The sequence below is a fragment of the Stenella coeruleoalba genome (assembly GCF_951394435.1).
Source record: "Stenella coeruleoalba genome assembly, chromosome: X".
Classification (NCBI taxonomy): domain Eukaryota; kingdom Metazoa; phylum Chordata; class Mammalia; order Artiodactyla; family Delphinidae; genus Stenella; species Stenella coeruleoalba.
This window is the reverse complement of record NC_137152.1, coordinates 43,011,876-43,035,324: the sequence shown is the minus strand read 5'-3', so window position 1 is coordinate 43,035,324 and position 23,449 is coordinate 43,011,876. Positions and strand designations below refer to the sequence as shown.

At 43.3% G+C, this 23,449-nt stretch overlaps 1 protein-coding gene across 2 annotated transcripts in view; it reads right to left on the bottom strand.

Annotated features, from left to right (window-relative positions):
* PFKFB1 (6-phosphofructo-2-kinase/fructose-2,6-biphosphatase 1) overlaps positions 1–23,449 on the bottom strand; it is a gene marked incomplete at its 5' end in the record, with an annotated part of 81,480 nt that overhangs the window by 586 nt on the left and 57,445 nt on the right. Inside the window, 11 exons of one of the 2 annotated variants that reach the window (XM_079911595.1) lie at positions 150–214; positions 1,276–1,338; positions 3,982–4,111; positions 8,326–8,430; positions 11,900–12,046; positions 14,786–14,993; positions 17,916–18,037; positions 19,998–20,054; positions 20,497–20,571; positions 21,890–21,956; positions 22,833–22,926. In XM_079911595.1, the coding sequence (XP_079767721.1) occupies positions 150–214; positions 1,276–1,338; positions 3,982–4,111; positions 8,326–8,430; positions 11,900–12,046; positions 14,786–14,993; positions 17,916–18,037; positions 19,998–20,054; positions 20,497–20,571; positions 21,890–21,956; positions 22,833–22,926 (1,133 nt within the window). The remainder of the gene's footprint in view (positions 1–149; positions 215–1,275; positions 1,339–3,981; positions 4,112–8,325; positions 8,431–11,899; positions 12,047–14,785; positions 14,994–17,915; positions 18,038–19,997; positions 20,055–20,496; positions 20,572–21,889; positions 21,957–22,832; positions 22,927–23,449) is intronic. The other variant, XM_079911596.1, reaches the window with a different exon arrangement.

Here is a 23,449-nt window from a genome sequence, read left to right as displayed (position 1 = left end):
GGGTCTGGGCTGTGGTTCCTGCATTTCTGGGTGCTGGTTATTCTACCTGTTGGTGGAAACACCCAAGCTCTGTGGGACTGGGGCTGCCTTTCTGCAGGGGAGGGTGCTTTCACCATGTGCCAGCTTAGGACACAGAGTCCCTCACCTACCTCAGGCTTCTCCCGATGTGTGTTTACAGCCTCCACGTTCAGGTAGATGGACTCCACTTTGCAGCCTCAGAAAAGAACAACCCGTTCATCCATAAGCCACCCGGGTAAGCACAGGTCTTTCCTGAAGTGTCATTCCCTCCTCCACCCATCACCACCCACACCCCCAGCTCCATGCTGTGTGCAGACTGTGACTGCCCTTTAGGGAGGGGAATTTAGACCACTTGTGTGATGTCAGGGGAAGACACTAGGCCTAAGATACAGGAATGGGGCATCCTCCCAGCTCTTCCCCTAATAGTCTCAGACTTCTCTGAGCCTCCCTTGCCCAGTTGTCAATGGGAATGAGAGATGACAAGAGATGATTTTTGCACCCCTCCCCAGCTCTTGTCTGTGAGACAGAAACCTAATAATAACAATGGAGCTCTGTGGATCCTCCCAGCTGTGTTAGGTGCTAAAGTGGTGGAAGAGTCCTGGTGTCTCTGCCTGGGGCGACCAGTCCCAGGTAAAATTTATTTCCAGAACTATGCGGTTATGGCAACATCAGAGGTGTGGAAGGTCAGAAGGGAGTTCTAGGAAGCCTGAAGAAAGAGGAGGGTGGTATCATTGGGGCCTGGAGTGGGCAGAGGAGGCCCAATGCCTATGGAAGCCCCCTTAGCTCCATCCCTGTGGATTGAACACTAATCCAGGTTTCAGTACACCATCTGCCCTCTTCATACTCCAGAATAGATTTGAGTCTGTCTCTTCATCGCTCATGAACATTCCAGAGCTGACTAATGCCCCCAAAGAGAGTCTCAACTGCCCGGGCTGGTCTTTGAACCCTCTCTTCAAATCTGGCCCCAACATACACTTATTCATCTGGTCCCTTTTGGGGACCCCCTCTTCTACAGCTTTGTGCTGTATGATTGGTGCTCTGGTAGAGACAGAGAAAGCTGGGGCCAGGTCCCAGATTTAGAGGCCACCTCAGTCCTTCCCCATTCTCATCTTGCTATCACAAGCCCTGCCTCTACCAAGACATCCAACTACCCACCCAGGAAATCTCTCTCAGGACTCTTCTGGGAAAATGCTAGGCATTGCAGGCATGCTCATGGTGTCTATGTGCTTTTTCCCCAGATGAAGGTAGGGGACTCACCATAAGCCACAGGTGTAAGTTTGAGCACTGTGTGCAGAGGGCACCTGAGATAAGGCAGCTCATCTAGAAAGGAGGAGAGAGCAGCCCTCAGAGACAGGGTGCTGGGGAAGGCACCACCTCCCCAGGCCTCCAGGCTTGCAGCACTCTCCCTTTCCACCCCCTTCCCCATGGTTGTCTTCACCTGGGCCCTTCTCCCCCACAGTCTTCAGAGACAGTGCTGAGAGCAGGGTGGGGAAGGAGGAAGAGAGCAGAGAGGCAGCCTCAGGAGCAGGGAGGAAGGAGGGCCCTGGAGATCGCAGACAGACCCTGGGTCCCCCAGACGCTGAGGATGGTCACCTTGGAGGTGGCCGACCTCCTCACCCACAGGGCAAACATAAGACCAAGGCAGGCCTCCCTCCCGCCCCAACCTCAGCCCTTCCATGGGCTCCCCCACCACAAAGGCTCACAACAGGTCCCAGCAAGTGTTTTCTGAGGCCCTACTATGCGCTGGGGCCGTGGCTGAGGTGTGCGTGCACCTTGGCAGCTCCCGCAACTTTCTCCCCAGCCCAGGCCTGTGCCCTCTGACTCCTGGGACACTTGTTGATGGACAAGCATTCACCGATTCACTTGTTTCCAGTTACTGAGGATTATGTATAAAGTTGTTCTGAATATTCGCATGCAATTACTCGTATGGCCTTGATGACATTCAGACAGCCCTGATGGGAGGTGATGATCAGGCCCATTCCATGGATGAGGACACTGAGGTTCTGAGAGGGAAGGCACTTGCCCTATGTCCCACAGCCAGGAAGTGGCAGTGCTGGGACTCGAGCCCAGGATGCTTTGAGGCCAAATGTGTGCTCTTCCCACTGCAGTCTGCTGCCACTGCCTTCGAGGGACTCACAGTGTTGTGGGGTGACACCCCCACCTCACTCCTCTCTGCAGACATCCACCCTCCTGACCACCCAGGCAACCTATACGGCTCCCCATCTCCCTTCATTGAGCCAGAACTCCACCCCTCACGGCCTCCCTGCCCCTGAGGTTCACTGTAGGCTTTTAAGGCCTGCCACTGACCACTCAGCCTCCTGACACATAAGATTTGGCAATTTCCTGGGCAACCAGTCTGCTCCTCCTCCTTGCCTTTGTCACCATCATCTTCAGGTGCTGGGCCCAGTGCTTTTGGTGCACTATCTCATTCCATCCTCACTGATACTCTGCGGGAGTTACTGTTCCTCACTGCACACATGACAAAATAGATTCAGAGAAGGGAAGCGACTTGCCTGAGGTCTCTGACCCAGCTCTGCCACTGCCTGCACAAGTGACCTCAGCCCTGTCTTTTCCCTTTCTGGTCCCTAAAGTTCCTATCTCTCATAGCACAGGATTGGACCCAGCTCTGAGGTCTTATGGGTCTGAGTTCTCAGTCACACCATCTCTCTGGGTCTCAGTTTCCTCACGTGAGTGATAGGGGCAAGAGCATGTGCCCAGCCCTGCCTGGCCCAGCTCTTAAGACAGCTGTGAGAAGATGGCATGGCCTGTGCATGAAAGTGGTTAGTAAGTGGGTAAAGCAGTGTGCAAACGGGAGATGCATGTGCTTCCCATGCACCTCACATGTGTCTGAAGTGAGAGGCCTCTGGAATGCACCTGAGATTGGTACCTCTCCTTGAGCCCTGTGATCTTGGGCAATTCCTTCATCCCTCAGAGCTTCCATTTCCTCTTCTGCACAGTTGGGGTTACAAGACCGGCCTCACAGTCTCAAAAATAGTACTGAGCAGTAGAGATGTGGACAGTATCAGAAATCTAGCAGCACCACCCCACCCCCTGTCATCTTTTTTCCATTGAAGAGATTGAGGACCAAGCAGAGGAAATTACTTGTCCAATGTCAAGTTTTCAAGTCCCAGGGGTTCCAATTCTAGATGACTCCATATTACAAGTGCCCTTTGCTTGGAAGCTAGCGTCATAGAAAAGATCCAAGTCTGCAGGATATTGTACACTTCAAATATGACTTTGCATTGTCCTCACACTCCCTCCCTCCAGTATCCTGGAGATGTCAGTGCTTCAGCATTCATGTCAGAAACGGACTCTCCCACCTGAAGGTGACACAACAGTCTCTTGCCAGGCCAGCTGCCTTAGTTTGCATTTCAGTATTTGTAGTCAGTGTAGATACTCTGTAAATTAAAATATCTAGATGTTTTTTATAAAAAGAAATTATCATTTAAAAATTTTAAATGAAAACATCAATATCTTGGGGAAATCATCCCTATAGCAACGACAGAAACCTATAATCAAAATCAAGAGACCACAAGAGGTCCCATTCCACCTGAGAACAGCATGCCTCAGACAAATACTGGCTCATCTTTTTCAGGTTGAGGCAGACTGTTAAGGTTGGCTTTGAAAATGTTATCTCAGAGTAACACTGATATTAATAATAGCAGCTAACACTTATATGGCCCATACTTTGTGTCATGAACTGTTCTAAGCTCTTTATGTTAAATATGTTCATTTATTTAAACTTCATCATTATTCTCCCCATTTTACAGATAAGGAAACTGAGAACAGAGAGGTTAAAGTAATTTGCCAAAAGTATTATGTGACAGAGCAAGAACTTGAACACATGCACCCTTGCTCTAGATCCCGTGCTCTTAACTATTAAGATATAAACCACCAATTTCTGGTGTCAGAGTCTCAACTCACATGCAGCTCCCATGCCAGGAACAGAGAGAACAGTGGTACCTGAGCTCTTGTCCAGGAAGTAGGCCAGGAGGCACCGCATGACAGCCTGGTGGCAGATCACCAATACATTTTCCTGCCGTTCTAGTTCCATTATAACTGGCTCCAGACGCTGGACCAGATCCTCATAGGACTGAAAGGGAGAGAAACACTTGGGTAAGAAGAGGAGATGAGGCACATTTGCCCAGAGGAGAAGAACTCTACACTAGGAATCAGGAAAACTTGGCTGTGGTGCCAGTTCCGTTGTTGGTCCAGCAGTATGACCTTAGGCAACTCACTTCCTTCTTAGGGCCTTAGTTTCTCATCTATTAAATGGGGCAACCAATATAGTAGAGTAAATAACAATAATAAAATTTCCACTAAAATTCCCTAGAAAATCTGGATAAAATAAATGTCTGCACTGCTGATCTTTCAAGAAAATGAAGGAAACGTTATGAATATATGGTTCCAAAATGAAGAAAAACTGAAAAAAAGAGTGATAAATGGATATAGAAGCCACAACTCCCATGAGGGCATTTGCCAATCACAGTATCCAAGAGACTTGAGCTTTTAAAACCTTATAGAAACACGAGACAAGGCCTTAGGTGTGTACGAGATGGGGATTTGGGACTGAGACTCTCACAAAAATCTGAGACCTTCAAAGGACTACATCCTCAGAAAAACTATAAGCTAAAAAATATATCCACAGGCAAAGGGAAACAGTAAGAAAATATATCTGTCTCTGCCTGATTCTTGGTGGAAAAAATTAGGAAAAGCCTCCTGTAAGAATGTATAACCACAAGCCTATCCTCAGGTGGATTTGTGGTTGAGAATTATACTACCTATGTGTTTTAGAAAATGCTAAGCTGAGAGTTTAATAAAAAGTGATTTCAAGTCATTAGCTCCCAAGAGTGTCTGGAAGAAGCAAATGGAAATTCTCTCTGGATTCTCTCAACTCAGACTGCATGGGATTCCCATAGATAAATTTTCATCAAACTGAAGCTCACATAACATGCAAGGAAAATAAGCTATCATGAGTAAAAATAAGCAGAAACAACAAGAACCCTAACAACTTAAGATAAAGGATCCACAATATAAAATGAATATGCTTGAGATTTTGAAAGAAATAAAAGATTGAATCAAAAATGTAAGGAAGAAATAAGATGCTATTGAATATATGATCTAGATTTGAAAAAGAACTAAGTAGAATTTCTATAAATGAAAGATATAGTCATTAAAATGGAAAACTCAATGGATAGAGTAAACAGCAGATTAGATACAATTCAAGAAATACTGTTCTGGAAGATAGAGCTGAAGAAATTACTCAGAATGTAGCAAAGAGATTGAAAATAAGAAGAAGTTAGGAGACATAAAGGATAGAGACAGGACTAACACACATCTAATTGCATTTCAAGGAGATAATAGAGAAAATATGAGAGAGGAATATTTAAAGATATAATGTCTGGGAATTTTCTAGAATCGATGAAGAATCCTAGTCCTCAGATTCAGGAAGTCCAATTAACCCCAAGCAAGATAAATGAAAAGAAATTAATATTTAGACATATCAGAGTGGAACTAAAAGCCATAGAGACCCAAAGACCCTAAATGCAGCCAGAGAGAAAAGAAATGACAATTAGAATTTCAGGAGACTTCTTAACCATGTTAGAAGCCAGAAGACAGTGGGGACAATATCTCCAAAGTGCCGAGAGAAAACTGTCATCCTAAAGTTTTATACCTTGCCAAAATACCATCTAGGATTAAGAGCCACCCCTCCTTAAAGACATTTTTAGACAAAAAGAAAGGTGAGTCTACTACCAACAGATCCTCCTAAAGAAACTTCTAAAGGAAGATAGACATTGAACCCAGAAGGAAAACTTCAGCTGTAAGGAGAAAGAATGATCAAGGGAATGATCAAGGGAATTGGATATATGTGGCTAAATCTAAATAAACACTGACTGTATACAATATTATTTTTTAGCGAATAAGAATTATATTTTAATTGGATAAGTGATTTTACCCCTTTTCCACTATATAAAATCCATCTAGGAGAACAGTATGGAGGCTCCTTAAAAACTAAAAATAGAACTATCATATGATCCAGCAATCCTACTCGTAGGCATATATCCAGAGAAAACCATAATTTGAAAAGATATATGCACCTAATGTTCACTGCAGCACGATTTATAATAGTCAAGACATGGAAGCAAGCTAAATGTCCATCAACAGATGAATGGATAAAGAAGATGTGGTATATATATATATATATATATATATATATATAAAATGAACTATTACTCAGCCATAAAAGAGAATGAAATAATGTCACTTGCAGCAACATGGATGCTTCACTTCACTTATCATATTAAGTGAAGTAAGTCAGAGAAAGACAAATATCATACGATATCACATATATGTGGAATCTCATTTTTAAAAAATAATACAAATTAACTTATTTACAAAACAGAAACAGACTTACAGATATCAAAAACAAATTTATGGTTACCAAAGGGGAAAATTGGGGGGGGGTGGAATAAATTAGGAGCTTGGAATTAACAGACACACACTACTATATATAAGATAGATAACCAACAAGGGCCAACTGTATAACACAGGGAACTCTACTCAAAATTATGTGATAACCTTTATGAGAAAAGAATCTGAAAAAGAATGAATATATGTATATGTATAACTGAATCACTTTGCTGTACACCTGAAAGTAACACAACATTGTAAATCAACTATAATCCAACAAAATTTTTAAAAAAGAAAAAAATCCATCTATGTGGGTACAAAGTTTATTAAGTGTTTGGAAGTAGCTCTATTTTGTCTAGCATTTATAATAATTCTACTCTGGTAATATTGATTTAACTTAAAAAATATAATATGTTGGTATTATAGGAACAAATAGTGATATATTCTGATAGATTGTTGTAAATTGAAGTGCTTCAGTAAGCATTAATTCAATCAACATCTACTTAGTAAGTTGTGCTTACAATAATAAATCTATTAATAACAATAATAAGTCATCTGGGGGATAAGACACAAGTTTGAAGTAAAATATAAAACAACAATTAACATGTAAGTTAAGAGAGGGAGTGACCAGAGTTGTAACATTTTTATATTGTTTTAGGGGGTGGGTGAAGATATTGATTTTTAGATTTTGTCAATCACACATATTAAAATGTTAAGAGTAACTCTAAAAGAAAGGAGATTGTATAAGTCAAATATAGATGTAAAAACTCTCAATTCTAAAGAAGGAAGGAAAAGAGAAAAGATAAACTAAGCCTAGAGAGCTCAAAATAAGAGAATAGAAAGAAGTTCAAATAAATCAGTAATTACAATAAAAGTAAGTGTACCAAATTTACAATTCAAAAGACATACATTTTCAATTTTTATTAAAACCAATAAAAGTCAACTATACGCTGTCTATAAGAAACAAAACAAACATACACAGAGAAGTTGAAAGTAAATGACTAAAGATGAACTAAGCAAATACTGACCAGAAGAAATCTTATATAGCTATATTAATAACATATAAAATACACTTTTAGGCAGAAAGCATTATTAGGGGGAAAGAGGCTTGCTCACTATGTAATAATAAAATATACAATTCACTAAGGAGATATAATTGCTTTAATTTTGTATGCCTCTAACAACATAACCTCAAAATATATAAAGGAAAATGAGGGCAAAGTCGGACTGACTTCATAATGTCATTTTTGAGGATGAAAATACACATGTGAAAGTGCTTTGTAACACAGGATATCTATTGTTTCTTCTCTGATATCCTGCTTTCTGATAATTGTTCCCTGGAATCTATCAAAAATGGAGTATGACTAACAAATATTCTAACATGTGGAACTGGCTAAATGGAGACTGGGTTGAAAACAACTAGGATTTACCTCACATGGGAATAGGGAACTGATAGTCTGGTTCATGTGGTGGCAAAGAAGTTGGATAAACCATTAGCCATTGTCCCTTGGGACTCCAACCCACAGTCCAGAGAGGCTGGAGCTTTAGGCAACTTGGCAATAAAATGTCAGGAAATTAGAGTATATTGAACTATTTCAAATACCTTTAGTGTAAAGATATCAAATTCAAAGTTTAGGACAAAGTGAGTCCTCCTGAAAGAAGACAGGAAAATAATCAGGCAAATGTGTAGCTTTTAAAAAAAGGGGAATCTGTTGCCTATAGCTAAGAATGAGAGAGCAAAGGGCCAGATAATCATATGCCTTGCGGGATGGAAGATGCTGCAAAATTTGCTTTACCCTGTTTTTAAAGCTGTCTAGGAAAATATGGAATCCTGGTAGTTGGAATAGAGATACTGGGGAGCAGTCCTAAGAGTCTGGTCACCCCTCCAAACCTTACCTCTCCCTTGGGATAGCGGTAGCGATATTTATCTTGGTCTCGTAGTGCAAATTCTTCAGGGTAGTGCTCTTGGATTTCTTCGTAGGTCATCTCCTCACAGACACCCTGAGAAAAATTATTTGGGGACAAAAGTATTCACAAGTTGAAATCCCACAACCTTTACCATAGTTCTGAAGCCAATGACTGTGGAACGTTAGCACACAAGCACCTGGGTTTCTGTGAACACAGCTCTAGGTCTGCGTCTGTTGTCTGAATGTATGTGTGTATGTATGCACAAGGTGTGTAGCTGTGTGGATGTGAGAATGAGTGCATGTGTATAGGTGTGTTCAGGCTGAGTGTATGGTGGGTATCTGGTGTTTCTCTATGGTTGTCTCCAAAGGTTTATAGGTGTACATTGTATATATGAGTGTGTACTTTTATAAATTTGTGGGGATTTGTGACTGTGTTTATCTGTGTGTGTGCAGCATGATTATGGTGTATATTTGTGGTATGTTTAAGGTTCTATGCTGTTGGTTGTGTTTTTGTCTCAGCATATGTATAGTGTATTGGTGTGAGTGTGTGTGTATGAAGACTGTCTGATCATCTAAGAATCTGCCTGCATGGGTGTCTCTGTGGTCTGTCCCTCCATGTGGGTCTCAGTGTGTCTGTGGTATGTGTATCTGTGAGTGTGTATGTCCCTGATTATATGTGTGAGTATCTGTGTACCTATGTCTAAGGTCTGCATTAATCTGTGGTAATATGATTGAGGTTATGTGTCTGTACTGTTTATATGTCCCTGGTATGCCTCTATGTGTCTATGTGATGTAGATATATGCAAAGACTGCATGTGTGTCTATGGTGAGTGTGATATGTATCTCTAGGTGTGTCTGTCTGTAAGTGTGCATGTGTGTGCATGAATGGTGCAAATATGATTGGTAAATGCATCTGAGAGGGAACCTGTGTTTGACTATTGGGTCCATGTGTCTGTGAAGTACATGTCTGTGAGTGTAAACATACCTATGGTGGATGTCTGTGACTGTGTAGGCAGGCGCATGTGTGTGCGCACATCCACAGCAGTGCTTTCTTGTGTTATAGCATTTCCCATCCCTCCTGCCCACACCTCTGCTCCAGGACCTCTGGCAGATAAAGAAACAGGTATCCACAGACTTCTCAGAAGGCAAGAATTAGTAAATTCCTAACAGTTTCAGAGTGGTCCTTGGGGAGATACACTCTCCACACCCAAAGGAATCAAGGGCTCAGAGAATGAGTTCCCACTGAGAAATCCACAGAAGTGAGGTGGCTGCTGGTAGAGGTGGGAAGTGATGTTGGGTCTGTAAGATTTCCTTCTGGTTGTGTAGATTCCAAGTAGACCTTCCTGTAGGGGAGCAATGTGCTCTGGTTGTTGTCTTTTGAGCCATCAACCAAGCTTCCCTTAGGGTTTAGGTTCACCCCTGCCCCAGCCTACAAGAAGACAGGCAGTGTCAAACCTGCAACTGACACTGTCCATAGGAGAAAGTGCACCCTGTATATACACAAGGTCCTTCCAGATTGGCTTTGACTTTATATTCTGAGGCATGCTGGGAGCCTGTTGCCTGTGGAAGTGGCCACTGACTTTATTGACAAGGAAAATTGCTTAACTTCTCTGAATTTTATTTTCCTCATCTGCAAAATAAAGATAATTATAACTACCTCACAACAGTAGTTTGAATATTAGAGATAATATATGTAAAAAAAACTAGTACAGAATGTACAAGGCACATTTTAAAAACTCAATCAATAGAATATATTATTATATTAATTAATATTATTTAGATTATATAGTAATTTAAATAGATTAATTTAATCTAATGTTATTAGATTAATATATCTAATTATTAATATATTACTGAATGGAAAAGAAACCAGAAAATTAGACATCATTCTAAATTCTTCCTTCTTCCTTACCCATCCCCTCATAGCTAATTCCTGAGATTCTACCTCTTAAATTTCTCTCAGATATATTCCTTTTTCTTCCCTCTCCATCTGCACTGCTATGACCTTAGTAGGTCTACACACACACACACACACACACAATTCCCTCTTTGCTTATTCTGCTTTCTCTGCGTGACATACTATTCCTGATCCTCTCTCTCTGGCTCACTGTTACTCACCCCTTAGGCTTTAGCTAGGCATCACTTCCTCTAGGCAGATCATGGCTGGGTCAGATGCCTTGCCCCAACATCTGTGTGCCCACATTCTAACCCATCAGAGGCTGTATCATGCACACTATTTTGCATTCCTCTGTCTACCCTGTTTTTTTCTGAAAACCCAGTGAAGACAGGAACCAATCTCTGTCTCCAGCACTACTCCAGAGCCTGAAATGGAGTAGGTATCCAATAAATGTTTACACCACATGTGGGCCAGAAACAAACAATAACTGAACAATTATGATGAACTGTTGCTTGCATGTATTTTATAACAAATATATGTGATATGTATAACAATGCTGTATATCCCTTTTCTAAATATGTGTGCCTCTGTACATCTACAGTTAAGCATATATGTATTATGTATACACAAACATACTTCTATGTATTTATCTAGCAGGCAATCAGGTTAACCTACCTACACACAAGCTATCTATATCTGTAGTGAAGCTTTTACTTTAGTGTCTAACCTGAGGTCAGTGTACCTATAGTACAGGTGAGACAATGGAGAGGAAACACTTTCTCAAGAAGCTCATGGAAAAACCTGACTCTAATGAGAGACTGCCATGTCACGAGGGTCATATGAAATATTTACCAAATTTTTCTTCTTCATTTCATCTCCAATATACATATGGGCCATCACACCCTCACCTCTTGCCTAGACAAATGCAGCCATCTCCATACCGGTATGCATTCTCATTCTGGCCTTCTTCTCACCTAGTCTCCACACATGACCAGAGTGGTCTTTTTTTAAGAAAACGTGAATCACATTCAGGCCACTCCTCCTTGACTTAGACCACATCAATGGCTTCCCATTTTTAGGGCAGCATCCAAATCCCTCAACATGGGCTATAAAGCCCTATAAGCTGTCTTCATTTCCAACCTCATCTCCCTTCTCTCCAGACCTCACACTCACTGTCCCAGACTCTCTGCTATTTTTCCCCAGTTCCCTAAACATGCCATGCTCTCTTCTTACCTCTGGGCTTTCACATGAACTGTTCCCTATTTCTCGAATTAAAATTATCCCTCACCCCAGTCCATTTTGCCTGCTTCTTGTCTCATCTCCAGCTTCCTCTAGGAAGCTTTCCTTCTAAATCTTCCACCATTGTCTTGTCAAGAGTACCCTCACCTTCTGAGACTCTATAGTCCCTTGTACTTCCCCTCTCACAAACTTTTGTCACATGCAAAGCAATGTCTTATTCACGGCCTGCCTTTGGGCTCCATGAGAGTAAATATCTTGTCTGTTCTGGCCTTCACTGGATCCCCAAGACACAGAACAGTGTTTAGCACAAGAAATGTTTGCCGAATTAATTAGGTTCCCCATATGAGCCAGAGTAGAGGCAATCCAGGGGATAAGCCTAGAGTCAAGCCTCACCATCCACCGGGAAATCCATCCCCCTCCATCTCACCGCATCAATCTCATTCAGGGCCTTCCACTGCTCATAAGGAACACCCAGGGCTTCAGCTGTCTGGATAGTCCTCTTCATGTGGCTGGTCCACACCTTCAGGGAGCTGATGCCCTGGGACTGAATGAAGTTGGCCAGGGCATAGGCATACTGGGGAGTAGGGGTGCAAAGGAGGAGAGCAGGGGAGAAAGAGAGATGAAAGAAGACAGGGTGACCATGAGAAGAATTTCAGATCTGCCACAAATAATGGAGTGACGATGAACAAGCAAAAGTAGAGCTTAAATATTCCCAATTTATAAAAAGTCATACTCTTGCCCATGTGACTAAGAACCAAGGGAATAGAGAAGAATATGTGTATTTATGTGTGTATATGTGCATATGTGTGCGTGTGCATTCACTGATGTTTGCTCACAGAACCTCCTACTTGATTGTTCATTTATTCAAACAGCCCACCTCTAACATTTGTGGAGCCTGGGACAAAAGTACAAATGGAAGCACTCCACTCATAGTCTACTTCCCTCCTTTTCCCATTTCTGCTCCATCCTGCACTCCTAGGTGCCTTGAGTACACGTTTATGGATAATCCAGTCACAGGAACAAGTTCTGTCCACACCATATCTCCACCAATCTCCATAACACAGAAACAGTAACCCCTTGGCCACCCCTTTGCCTAGGGGTGAACACTTCTGTGACATGGCCTTTTCTCAGGTGAAAAGACTCTGGGATGTGCCCATGTAGGTAATGGAAGCAGACTCTGGGCAGGAAATTCTAGTGTTCTGGGTACTCTGAGTGTGGTCTGGAAGTGTATGGGGGTGGGATGTGGGGTACATTTCCCTTTGACCCTGTGAATTCTCATTGTTTGAGCAGGGGACCTGGTACCCAGGTTCTAAGGGCATTCAAACATTTACTGAGTGTGTGTGGCCATGTGCTGCGTACTGGGGTGTCCTGTTATTAAGACATGGTCAGTCCAGTGAGGGAAACAGTGACAGCACTAAAAGGAACCACTTAGGTTTGTGGGAGCCCAGATGAGCAAGTGGTTCGCTATTCTTCTGCATACAGGCATGTTATTCATCACAGATGGTTTGTGAGGAACATCTGCACAAATGTACAGGTACAGGCACACATTTTTATGTACAAATATAGGCATTGTGTACACACATTCTAATTATGGATTATGAGTCAGCAGTCAGTGTGCTCTGGTGGAAGGAGTGCTGACTGGGAGACAGACGATGGGGGTTATGCCTGTGTGGCCTGGGACATGTCCCTGGTCATCTCTGGCCTCATATCTCCTGCTTATAAAATGTAAACAGCGTTAGCTCACTCAGCCTGGTCTCTGTGTCACATTGGATAGTGGACCGGGAGCACCCAGAGCGCTCCCTGGTACATAGTAAGTGAGAGCTACTGTGATTGGTGGTGGGTGACAGTTGATGGGAAACTGCTTTGTAAACAATGCATGGTGCACTGTGCCCTTTAGCATGAAGGTTGGGGCCAGGCGTGTGCATGTACATGTGCACACTTGTGTTCAAGGAGGCATGTTGGGTGGAGATGGCCACGTGTCCAAACTGGGTGCTAAATTGTGCAGGCAAAGCCACGGACAGCCCTAACCAAGAGACCCCTGGCTGTAGGTGGTGCCACGGGCTAGGGTGGCTCCTCCAGTGGTCTCTGACTCTGCGAGAGAGGCGAGAGTCAGAGGTCAGAGTCTACCTCGAGGGGAGGCTACCAGTCTGAAAGTAACAGAAAATGATCCAGGAGGACCAGGCCTTCCGGTGTGATGCCTTGCCTGTGATACTGCCAGCTCTGCAGTGGGGGGAGACTGAGGAGCAAGCATGAAGGCCTGGTTTTCAGTCCTGGCTCTGTCCTTTACTGGCTGTGTGACCAGGGGCCACTCTCTGTTCCTGTGTGGGCCTCAGCCTCCTCATCCATAAATCAGTGACAGTAATGGCCACTGCACAGAGCTGCTATGAAGATTAAATGAGGCCACACATGTGGAAGCAGACGGTGCCGTGAATGTGCAGAGGTGTCCAATAAGAGAGGACATTCCCTCCCTCCTGCACCTCATTTCCCACTTGTTCCACCCCAAGCCATCCTCCCAGCAAGAACAATAACTGTGTTAACAAGCCCAGGGTCAGGGCCAAATATGGGAAAATGTGTCTCTTTAATTGGCCAGCACCCATAATGTGCAGCTCACTATTCTCAGCTACAAAGAGACTCCCACCGTGAGGGTCAGAGATGGGCCAGAAATGGGGGGGATGGAGCCCAGGTGACCTGACTAGGAGGGCAGGAAAGGACAGGGGAGGGCTTCCTGGACCAGCTCATGGAGCAGGAGATGGGTCCTGGAAGGGGTGGAGCAGGGAGGGCAGAAAAGAAGCGGTAACTGGGGGAGGACAAGTGCTGACCCTGTGATAACCTGTAGTGGGGGTTTGGGAGAGTAGAATCAGCCCTGAGTAATGGAGGAGAAGACGGATTCAAAGGTGGGGCACTTTAAGGCAGGTATCTGTGCAAATGACGGTCACCAGCTGACAGAGGGGACAGAGGAGGACAGCCTCGGTGGGGAAGCTGCACAAGCAAAAGCACAGAGTTGTGAGAAAGATGAGGGGACCAGTCAGGCAGGAGAGAGGGTGCTTATTGTAATGGGGCTGGAGGAGCAGCCAGATCTGGGAAGGCCTGGACCAAGCCATCAGACTTGCAGATGCTGTTGGCACTTGGGAGCCATTCAGTGGGTCAAAACTGAGTGGCTGATGGGGTGGAAGAGCAAGAGTGACCAGAACCTGCTTTTATCCTGCCACTGAGTACCCCCATCCTCAGGACCCAGGCAGCAGCCACCCCACCAATCCACAGCCCACCTGGACCAGATCAGCCAAAACCTCTGAGTGCATGGGGCCATCCCTACCTGCTTGCCCCGAGCTGAGAGGCCAGAGTCACCTCCGATGCGGCCTCTGAGGTTGAGTTCACTCTCACCATGCCGGCATAGGTAGATGGAGCGGGGTGTGACGTGGATGTTCATGAGATAGTAGACTGTGCGGCTCTGGATGTGGTCCTGCAGTCGGTTCACCATGTAGCGTGTGCCCACGTCGAAGATCTTGATGTAGGACAGGTGGCTGGGCCAGCCCAAGCAGGAGCAAGGGCAGCTCAGGGGCTGATGTTGGAGAGGCTGATCCCAAGAGAAAGCCCCAACCACACACCCTGCCTTCAAGCTTCCTCCATAACCCAGCTCTCACCTACCTTTCCTCTGACAAGGTGCTATGCCTTGCCCTGTTCTGGGTACCTGTTCTAGAGACTTGGTTCCTGGCCACTCTGAGGAGCTCACTGCCTGCTACCATCTCCTTTTCTCTCCTTTCCTCAATCTCAGTTTGAGCCAGACTGTCTTTTTACTTTCACTCCTCACACTTCAGGCATCTAGGGTTCTCTCTTTTTTGGCTCACACTGCTGACATACTCAGAGAGAAACAGTAATCCTCTGTGTCCCTGACTGTCTCCAACATCTCACAGGCCACTTGCATTTGCTGACCATTTTGTGTGTATGTATGCACCTGGCAGGGGTGGGGGCTTCAAAGTGCATAAATCCTCACAACCATCCTAGGAAGCAGAGATTATTATCTCTGATAGGTGAGGAAACTGAAACACAGAGAGAGGAATTGATTTGCCTAATGTCAAACTCTCCAACCATCTCATCTATGACTCTCAGAACCTAAGTAGAAAATATCTGATGTAGCCTTGTTGCCTTGTTTCTGGTACTAGGTCCTGAGTGGCTCTAGGAGAACTTCCAAATTCTGTAGCTTAGTCTGACATTCTAGGTGCCTTCATACACTGGTCCTGCTTTGCCTCACCTCAGTGTTCCATGTCTATGCTCATAACTTCTCTGTTTCATTCTAGCCTTAATGCTTTTGCTGAAATATTCTCTGTACTCCTCTACTTTTATTCAGATTTAACTAGGCCATTGCAAGGTACTGTTCTCTTTCCTTGAAAATATGTTATTTGCCTGATTTCCAAAGTTGAGCTCCTATGCATCCATCCTTCAAGAACCAGTACATTCACTCTCTTTAGAAAGTTTTCTTTGAGCCCAGGATCATATGAAGTCATTTAAAGGTACTTCACATCAAAAGTCTTATAGTAGCTAATGCTTACCCCCATTATGTGTAATTTAAAATAAAAATTATAAGCTATATTATAACATGAAGAAGGTCTACTGAGTTCTGGTTATATTTTTTTCTGTTTTGACTACCTTGATGCTGTTTTTGAAATACAAACTATTAAAAGCTTTCAAGATTTTCTTTTCTTATTTTTGGTGGACTCTACCTTGCTGGTGCCCTAAACGCATGTCTAGTCCACCTACTGGGTAAACATGTTCTTCCAGACCTTTTCCTCCCAGTTGGACTGGGTCCCCTCTTCTGTGTTCCCCCATCCCACTTGCTTTACCATCACCACAATTCTGGTCAACTGCATACTCATTGTCTTCCTCAACCACCTGGGCATTCTATCAGAACAGAGATAGATAGACCTTCCCTCTTTGGGTTCCTAGGGCACAGCTTAGGAGTGGGCCTTGATGCATGGATTGTAAATGTCTGTTGATGGAAAAACGATTAGATAAAGCCAACTTTCAGAATCAGTTGTCTTCAGACCCAAACTGATTCATCAAACACCGAGTACCTGCAGCAGTCTAGGCCAAAGGCTAGGGGCTTTCTCAATGCTGTTCTTTCATTTTAGCTCCCCTCCTTCAAACTTCTTCCACCATATGCTACTATTCATACAGTGCCTTTGTGGAAATTTGAAAAAGTTTCCCCTACTCCAGTACACGTCTTGGTGAGAAAAGCAAGTGTACCCGTGACCTGGCACAGTGAACAATATTCACAATTGTACACAAGGTCCTGCCCCTTGACCTGAGTGTCTAAGCCTCATGTGGCACTTTTATGATATAGGGATGTGGGAGGAGGATAACCATGATGGAAGTTTGAAGACAAGAATTTGAGTATATATTCTGCTACTCACTCATTGTGTGGCCTCAGGTAAGCCCTTGCCCTGCTGTGGGTCTGTTTCCCCATCTAAGAAGTGAGGCAGTAACAATGCTCACCTCTGGGGACTTTGGTTGGACAAAGTTGGAAGGATGCTCTTTAAACTTCTTTGGGTGGTGATGACTGTTAGAAGTCTCCTTATACTTCTTACTTGGGGTCCAAAGGGTCTGAGTGACCAGGGTCTCTTCTCATCACAATCCATTTTGAAAGAAAGTGAGGTTCTGGGTATACCCTACGTCTAAAACTCACATCTTCCCTGTACTGCCAGCTAACACCTCTCCAATCTTTAGTTGGTATTGTGAATGAAAGTTTCATATTTTTAATGTATCTTCCCATATGTCAAAGCACTATGGAAGCTACCTGAGGATAGAACCTACCTCTCTTGCCCTTATTTACACCCCCGATGTACACCATAGCCCAAAGAATCCAAATACTTACTGGTTGAAGGTGCATGCGTGTTGTGAAAACAGACATGATTAAGAGACAGAATATGTAGTTAGAATCCTAGCTCTACCCCCTGACTTGTGGTGGAAGCTTGAGCAAGTGGTTTCAGCTCTCTAAGATGCAATCTCCTCTTCTTGAAAATTTATGATCATAAGACCTATTTCAGCCTCCTTAACAGGGATGCCGAGGGGATTCAATGAAACAAAAAAGGTGAACATGTTTGGAAGCTGAAATGTCATCCATGTGTGAAGAATACTTTTGAAAACATAATAGCAACAACCACAGGAGAGAGGCATTTCTCCCCCCCTGAGATCAGGGTCCTAATATGTCCACATTGTTCAGGAAAACACTACTTCAAGCCCCTTATGATGAACACCTTACACAACAAGGAATCACCACCTCATGGATAATTAGAGCTGGGAAGGCCCTTGAAGACAAATCAAGTACAGTTTCCTGATGTTACAAATAAAGTTGAGGCCCAGAGAAGGAAGGCATTCCTCCAGGTCCTACAGGACATCAAAACCGGGCTAAGAATCCTGACCTTTACTTTGGGGTTCTGGGTTCTTACCTGTCTAGTTCATCATCCAAGGGTTGGTAGTTGACCTCATAGCACTCAATTCTCTTTAGAAAGTCTTCCAGAACCTTTTCATGGTCACAGTCTATGTAATCAGGGCTGCCAAGTTTCACTTGCTGGAGGAAGGGAAAAAGATGGAAGAACCATGGGAGACAGAGACTCCGACAGTGCCCTTGGGATGAATGCTTAGAGATCACTGAGTACAATATTCCTCATCATAAAGATGAGGAAGTTGAGACTTGGAGAAAGGTTCTTGCCCAAGTTTACAAAATCAGTCAGTTGAAGAGAATCTGTACTGTGTTAACACCTCATTCCTTATCCCTGTGTGGTCAAACAAGGTCTGTTACATTATATTCAGTTCACACACTGTTTAAGAGAAACATTTATAAGTGGCCTGGAAATTGTGGTGTGAGAAATGGTTGAAGAAAAGGAACAGGAGATCTTGGCTGGGGATCATAATGGCTTACATGTATTGAGTGTTTACTGGGATAACATGGCATATATTGGCTTTAGATTTCTGAGGGGCTGGCAACTCCTAATCCCTTAATATATCTACCTTCTCCACCCACATTCACCATCTCAGTGAATGTCACTATCATCTACTCAAGTCACCTGAGCCTAAAATGAATCTGGGAGTCATCCTAGATGTGTCTCTTTCTATCATCCCCCACCTCTTAGAAGGTACCAAATCTTCCCCCCTGTATCTTCTAAATATCTCTCCAGCTGGCCTCCATCCATTTCCTGGATGCTCACTCTAGCTTTGTGACTGGTTACTCTGTCTATAGTCTAGTTACTTTCCCATACTAGCAGCCAGAAGGATATTTCTAACATGCACATCTGAATATGGAATTCCTCTGCTTGAAACCCTTCACCATTTCCTCACATCTTTTAGGACAAAGTATGAAATATTTTAGCAGGTGACTCATGGCTTGTTATGATTGGGCCCCAAATGATTTCTTCATCCTCCTCTCCCATTGCCCCTCTAGACCTCCACACACTTTGCTTTAGACAACCTAGGCTATTTCTAGTTCCCCATAGATGCCATACTTAGTATATGCTATCCCCCTATTTTCCATTCTTTACTTGCCAAATTCCTATGCATTCTTCAAGATGAAGGTCAGCTATTACCTTCATTGAGAAGCCTTCCCATGCAAGGTTAGGTCCTCAACACTGTGCTGCCACAGCCTCCTTTGTTTCTTCATCTCAGCACTGATCTCACAGAATTATGTCTATAAAATTGTCAGTCTCCCTCACTAGACTGTGAGCTCAAGGGCCAGGCACTCCCCTATCTATTTCTGTCTCTAGTACCCAGAATGGTTCAACCCAGGTGTATGTATTCAATTTATGTTTAATCAACAAATGGATGGATAGGTGGATGGATGAAAAGGAAAGAGAGTACTTGGACATATTCTATGCCTCAAGAGGCAAAATTAGGACCAATGAGTGGAAATTACAGGGAGGCAGATTTCAGATTGATTGGACTGCACTTAATGAAGACAATGAGCTTTCACACTGGAGGTACAAAGAGAAAATCTACACAAACAATTAGCTAAGATTTCAAGTTTCTGATGAAGTGTTGAAGGAGGTGACTTTTAAGGTCACCTCTGTCCCCAAGATACAGTAATTTAATGAAATAGGGAACAATAAAATGTAGTGAGTGAACTAAATCTAGACCACATGCCTAGAAACTGTAGTGATAGCTACAGTGATAGCTCTGTGATAGCTACAGTGATAGCTACAGTGATAGCTACAGTGATAGCTCTGATATGAATTGTGGGTCAGAAAAAAGAGCTTTCAAGGCAGACATCCAAGTTTGAGGTCCAGTCCCAGTTCTACCTCTTCCTGGCTGTATGAACACTTGACAACTTACCTCTCCTCTTGGAACCTTAGTTTCCTCTCCAATACTTAAAGGAATTTCACAGAATCATTGTATGCCAGGATGATCAGGGAATACTTCCTATAGGAAGTGGGAGGAGAAGCTCAGGGAAGATACCTCCTTTAACTGCACAGAGGTATTTCTAGGTATGATCCAAATCTGAGACAAAATAAGAAGGAAAGGTGACTGGTGCTCCTTACCCTGATGTTTTCTGCAATGACGTCAGGGTCATTACAAATGGACTCGATGAAAAAGACCTATAAAAGAAACAGAAGAAAGATTTCCAGCAAGGAATTATGTTTGGTAGGAGTCAAACATAGCTTGACCCCTTCTCAATGGCTCTGAGTCATCTTTAGAGGTATCTCTGACAACATAATTTCATACAATGGTGCTTTCAGGATTCTGAGTTTTATGAGTCAGATTGGCCCTGAATTGTAGTGGTTCTCTCTCCTCCTTCCTCATACCCACCCCCACAGTGTCAGCTTGTCAGCAGTTATCTTCCATTGCCTAATGTGGCACCTCTTCTTTCCTGTTCTGTTCTGTTTTGATGCTTCTAACTGTGACCTGGAAAATCCTACAACTAAATTAAAATGCTGACCCTATGGTAGCTGATTTGGCATCTCTTCCTCCCCTGGTTTGCCTTTCTTTGGTGTTTGTTAAATGAGTAGGCTCTAGATAAGAGTTAGAGAGTTACTCTACCTTGTAACCATGTTCTTTAGCAAACTGCAGAATCAGTGACCGTCGTTCTCTGGTAGTGTTGGTGGCATCAAAAACCTAGAGGCACACGATGAGATTGGTTTGCTCTGAATCTGGCTCTGATAGAATGCCTACTCTTTGACCATCTCTGTGCTAAGTACAGGGCTTCCAGAAAGGGATAAAACTTGAACAGGGTTTTGAAGGATTTGGAAATGGCTTATATCAATTTCTCAAACACTCATTGAGCCCTCACTGCCTGCCCAGAAATGTAGCAGACTCTGTAGACATAATAAAGCAAGAGGAAAATGGTGGGGGTTTATTAGAGTTATTTTACAGGTAAAGTAGCTGAGGCTTAGAGGAAGTGTTTGCCTTAACCAATGTCACAGAGAGACAAACTGTCACAAACTCTGACAAAGCAGAGTTGGAACCAATTCTCTCAACTCCTAGGTGAAGCTTCTTCCTTCCCTATCACTTTGGAGCTCTTTGAAGCACTTTTAGAATTTGCAAATCCCAAAGGTCTATGAGATTAAATTGATTAAATGTTTAGCTAAATCTCTAGAACTTAAAAATGTTTGTATTGCAGTCAAATTCTAGTGTAGTCCTGCTGAATTCTTGGGGATGGAGTGGTAGTGTATACTGGTTAAGGGTGTAGATTCTGGGGACTTCCCTGGTGGTCCAGTGGTAAAAAATCAGCCTTCCAAAATAGGGGATGCAGATTCGATCCCTGGTCAGGGAACTAAGATCCCACATGACGCGGGGCAACTAAGCCCATGTGTCACAACTACTGAGCTCACGTGCCTCAACTAGAGAGACTGCGTGCCACAAACTACAGAGCCCACACTCTCTGGAACCCACGTGCCACAACTACAAAGCCCATGCACCCTGGAGCCTTTGCGCCACAACTAGAGAAGAGAAAACCCGCACGCCACAATGAGAGAGAAGCCTGTGCAGCGCAGTGAATAGCCCATGCACCGCAATGAAAGATCCCGCGTGGTGCAACAAAAGATCCTGCAAGCCTCAACAAAGATCCCATGTGCCGCAACTAAGACCTGACACAGCCAATAAATAAATAAATAAATAAATAAATAAATAAATAAATAAATATTTTTAAAAAAAGAAAGAAAAAAGGAGTGTAGATTCTGGAGCTATACAACCTGTATTCCAGTTTTGGCCTGCCACCTTGGTAAAATATTTAATTATTTAATCTCTCTGCACGACATTCTTCTGGGCTATAAAATGGAGTATAATAACAATACCTATCTCATGGGGGAGGGTGGAAATTAAATAAATATGTGCAAAGTGCTTAGAACAATGTTTAGAACATAGTAAATGCTCAATATATATTAGCTCTTCTCCAACCCAGCAGAAACCTAAGAAAAAATGCAAATTTCTTTACCGCAACATGACCTTCCTCACAGCTGAGATAGTTATGGACATCTTTCAGGGCTGCTATGGCACATTGCCTGAAAAAGATGAAGGAAGAAACAGAAACAACCATTATACCCAAAATGGTCTCCTCTCTATTTTTCTGAATTATCTTTTGCACTATCTCTTAGATGTCCTACATTAAATTATTCATCTGTTGAATATCTACAAAGGGTGTCCTATATTCTAGGTACAAGCACAGAGAGGTCACACAGTTGAAAATGTGCTATGACAAGCACAGAGAGGTCACACAGTTGAAAATGGCTCTGTGTAGACATTTTAGGTGCAGGTATAAAGTAACATACCCAGGAAAAGTTGACTAATGACAGAGCCATAGTATTAAGGGCTCCAAACCTTGAACTAATAGCGCTCAAGCTGAATTGGTTCTTGAACCCAAGAAGAGCCTGAATATATGGTCTGTGAAGGAGAAGGCATTCCTGGCATATGTAACAGGGCAAGCACAGGTAATAATGTGGAAATGTATTTATGCTTTTGGCAAAAATCTGGTTAGTGATTACTCTTTGCTGAGTTCTATTAAGAGGATATGGATCAATAAATGAGACCCAGGCTCTGTTCTGGAAGTGCTCAGAGTCTTGTAGAGGAGAGACAACTTGAGGTTGAATGGATGAGACTGGAGTGGGCCAAGCTACTGAGACTCTTATTTTAAATTCTAAGCTAAGTTTCCACTCTCTCTTGTCAGAAGTAGGAAACTGTTAAAAGTTCTTAAGCAGGGGATGGATATGACCAGAAATAAGCTTTGGTTAAGATAGTAGAAGGGCTGTCCTAACCACCCTTTGAGACTCTAGGTGGACTCCTTGCTAACCCAAGTTGCTCTGCCCTACTCCCCCATCATTTGAACAAAGGTCTCCCTCAGCCAGGGGGCAGCACAGGTCTTTAAAGTATTAGGTACTCACTTCCTGATAAGTAGGGCCTCCATGTTGTCTGGGAGAAAGAATTCGTAGTTCTTGTAGCTCACTGCCTCTCGTCGATACTGGCCTAAATTAAACACTGAAAGCAGGAGCCCTGGTGAAGAGGTTGGGAAGATCCCAGTGGCAAAATAATGTCCTTTCTTGGAGGTAGCTCAGAGGTAAAAGAAGGTATAGTTTGTAGCTATATAATATGTTTACAAAGCTTCAAATTATGGCCACCAGCTCATTTACTCCTTACAACAACCCTGAAAAGTAGGAATCATCATTCCCATTTATAAATGAGGAAATCAAGGGAGTAACTCTCATAGCTAATAAGTGGAGAGATGGGATTCAAACCCAGGACTGTTTGGTTCCAAAGCTGGTGATCTTTCCACTATTCCATTTTAACATAAACTCCAAACCTTTTAATGCCCATAGTATTACTATATATTATTACTGTGTTCTGTACATTACTGCATTGGAAAGATAAAGAAATTGGGACCCAGGGAGTAAAATCCGTCAAGGGTCAAACATTGAGTCAGCTGGGGACATAACTAGACTGGGCCTCCTGAATCCTAGTCCAATGTTGTTACATTTTCTGTATCAAGACAGAGAGTCTAGAT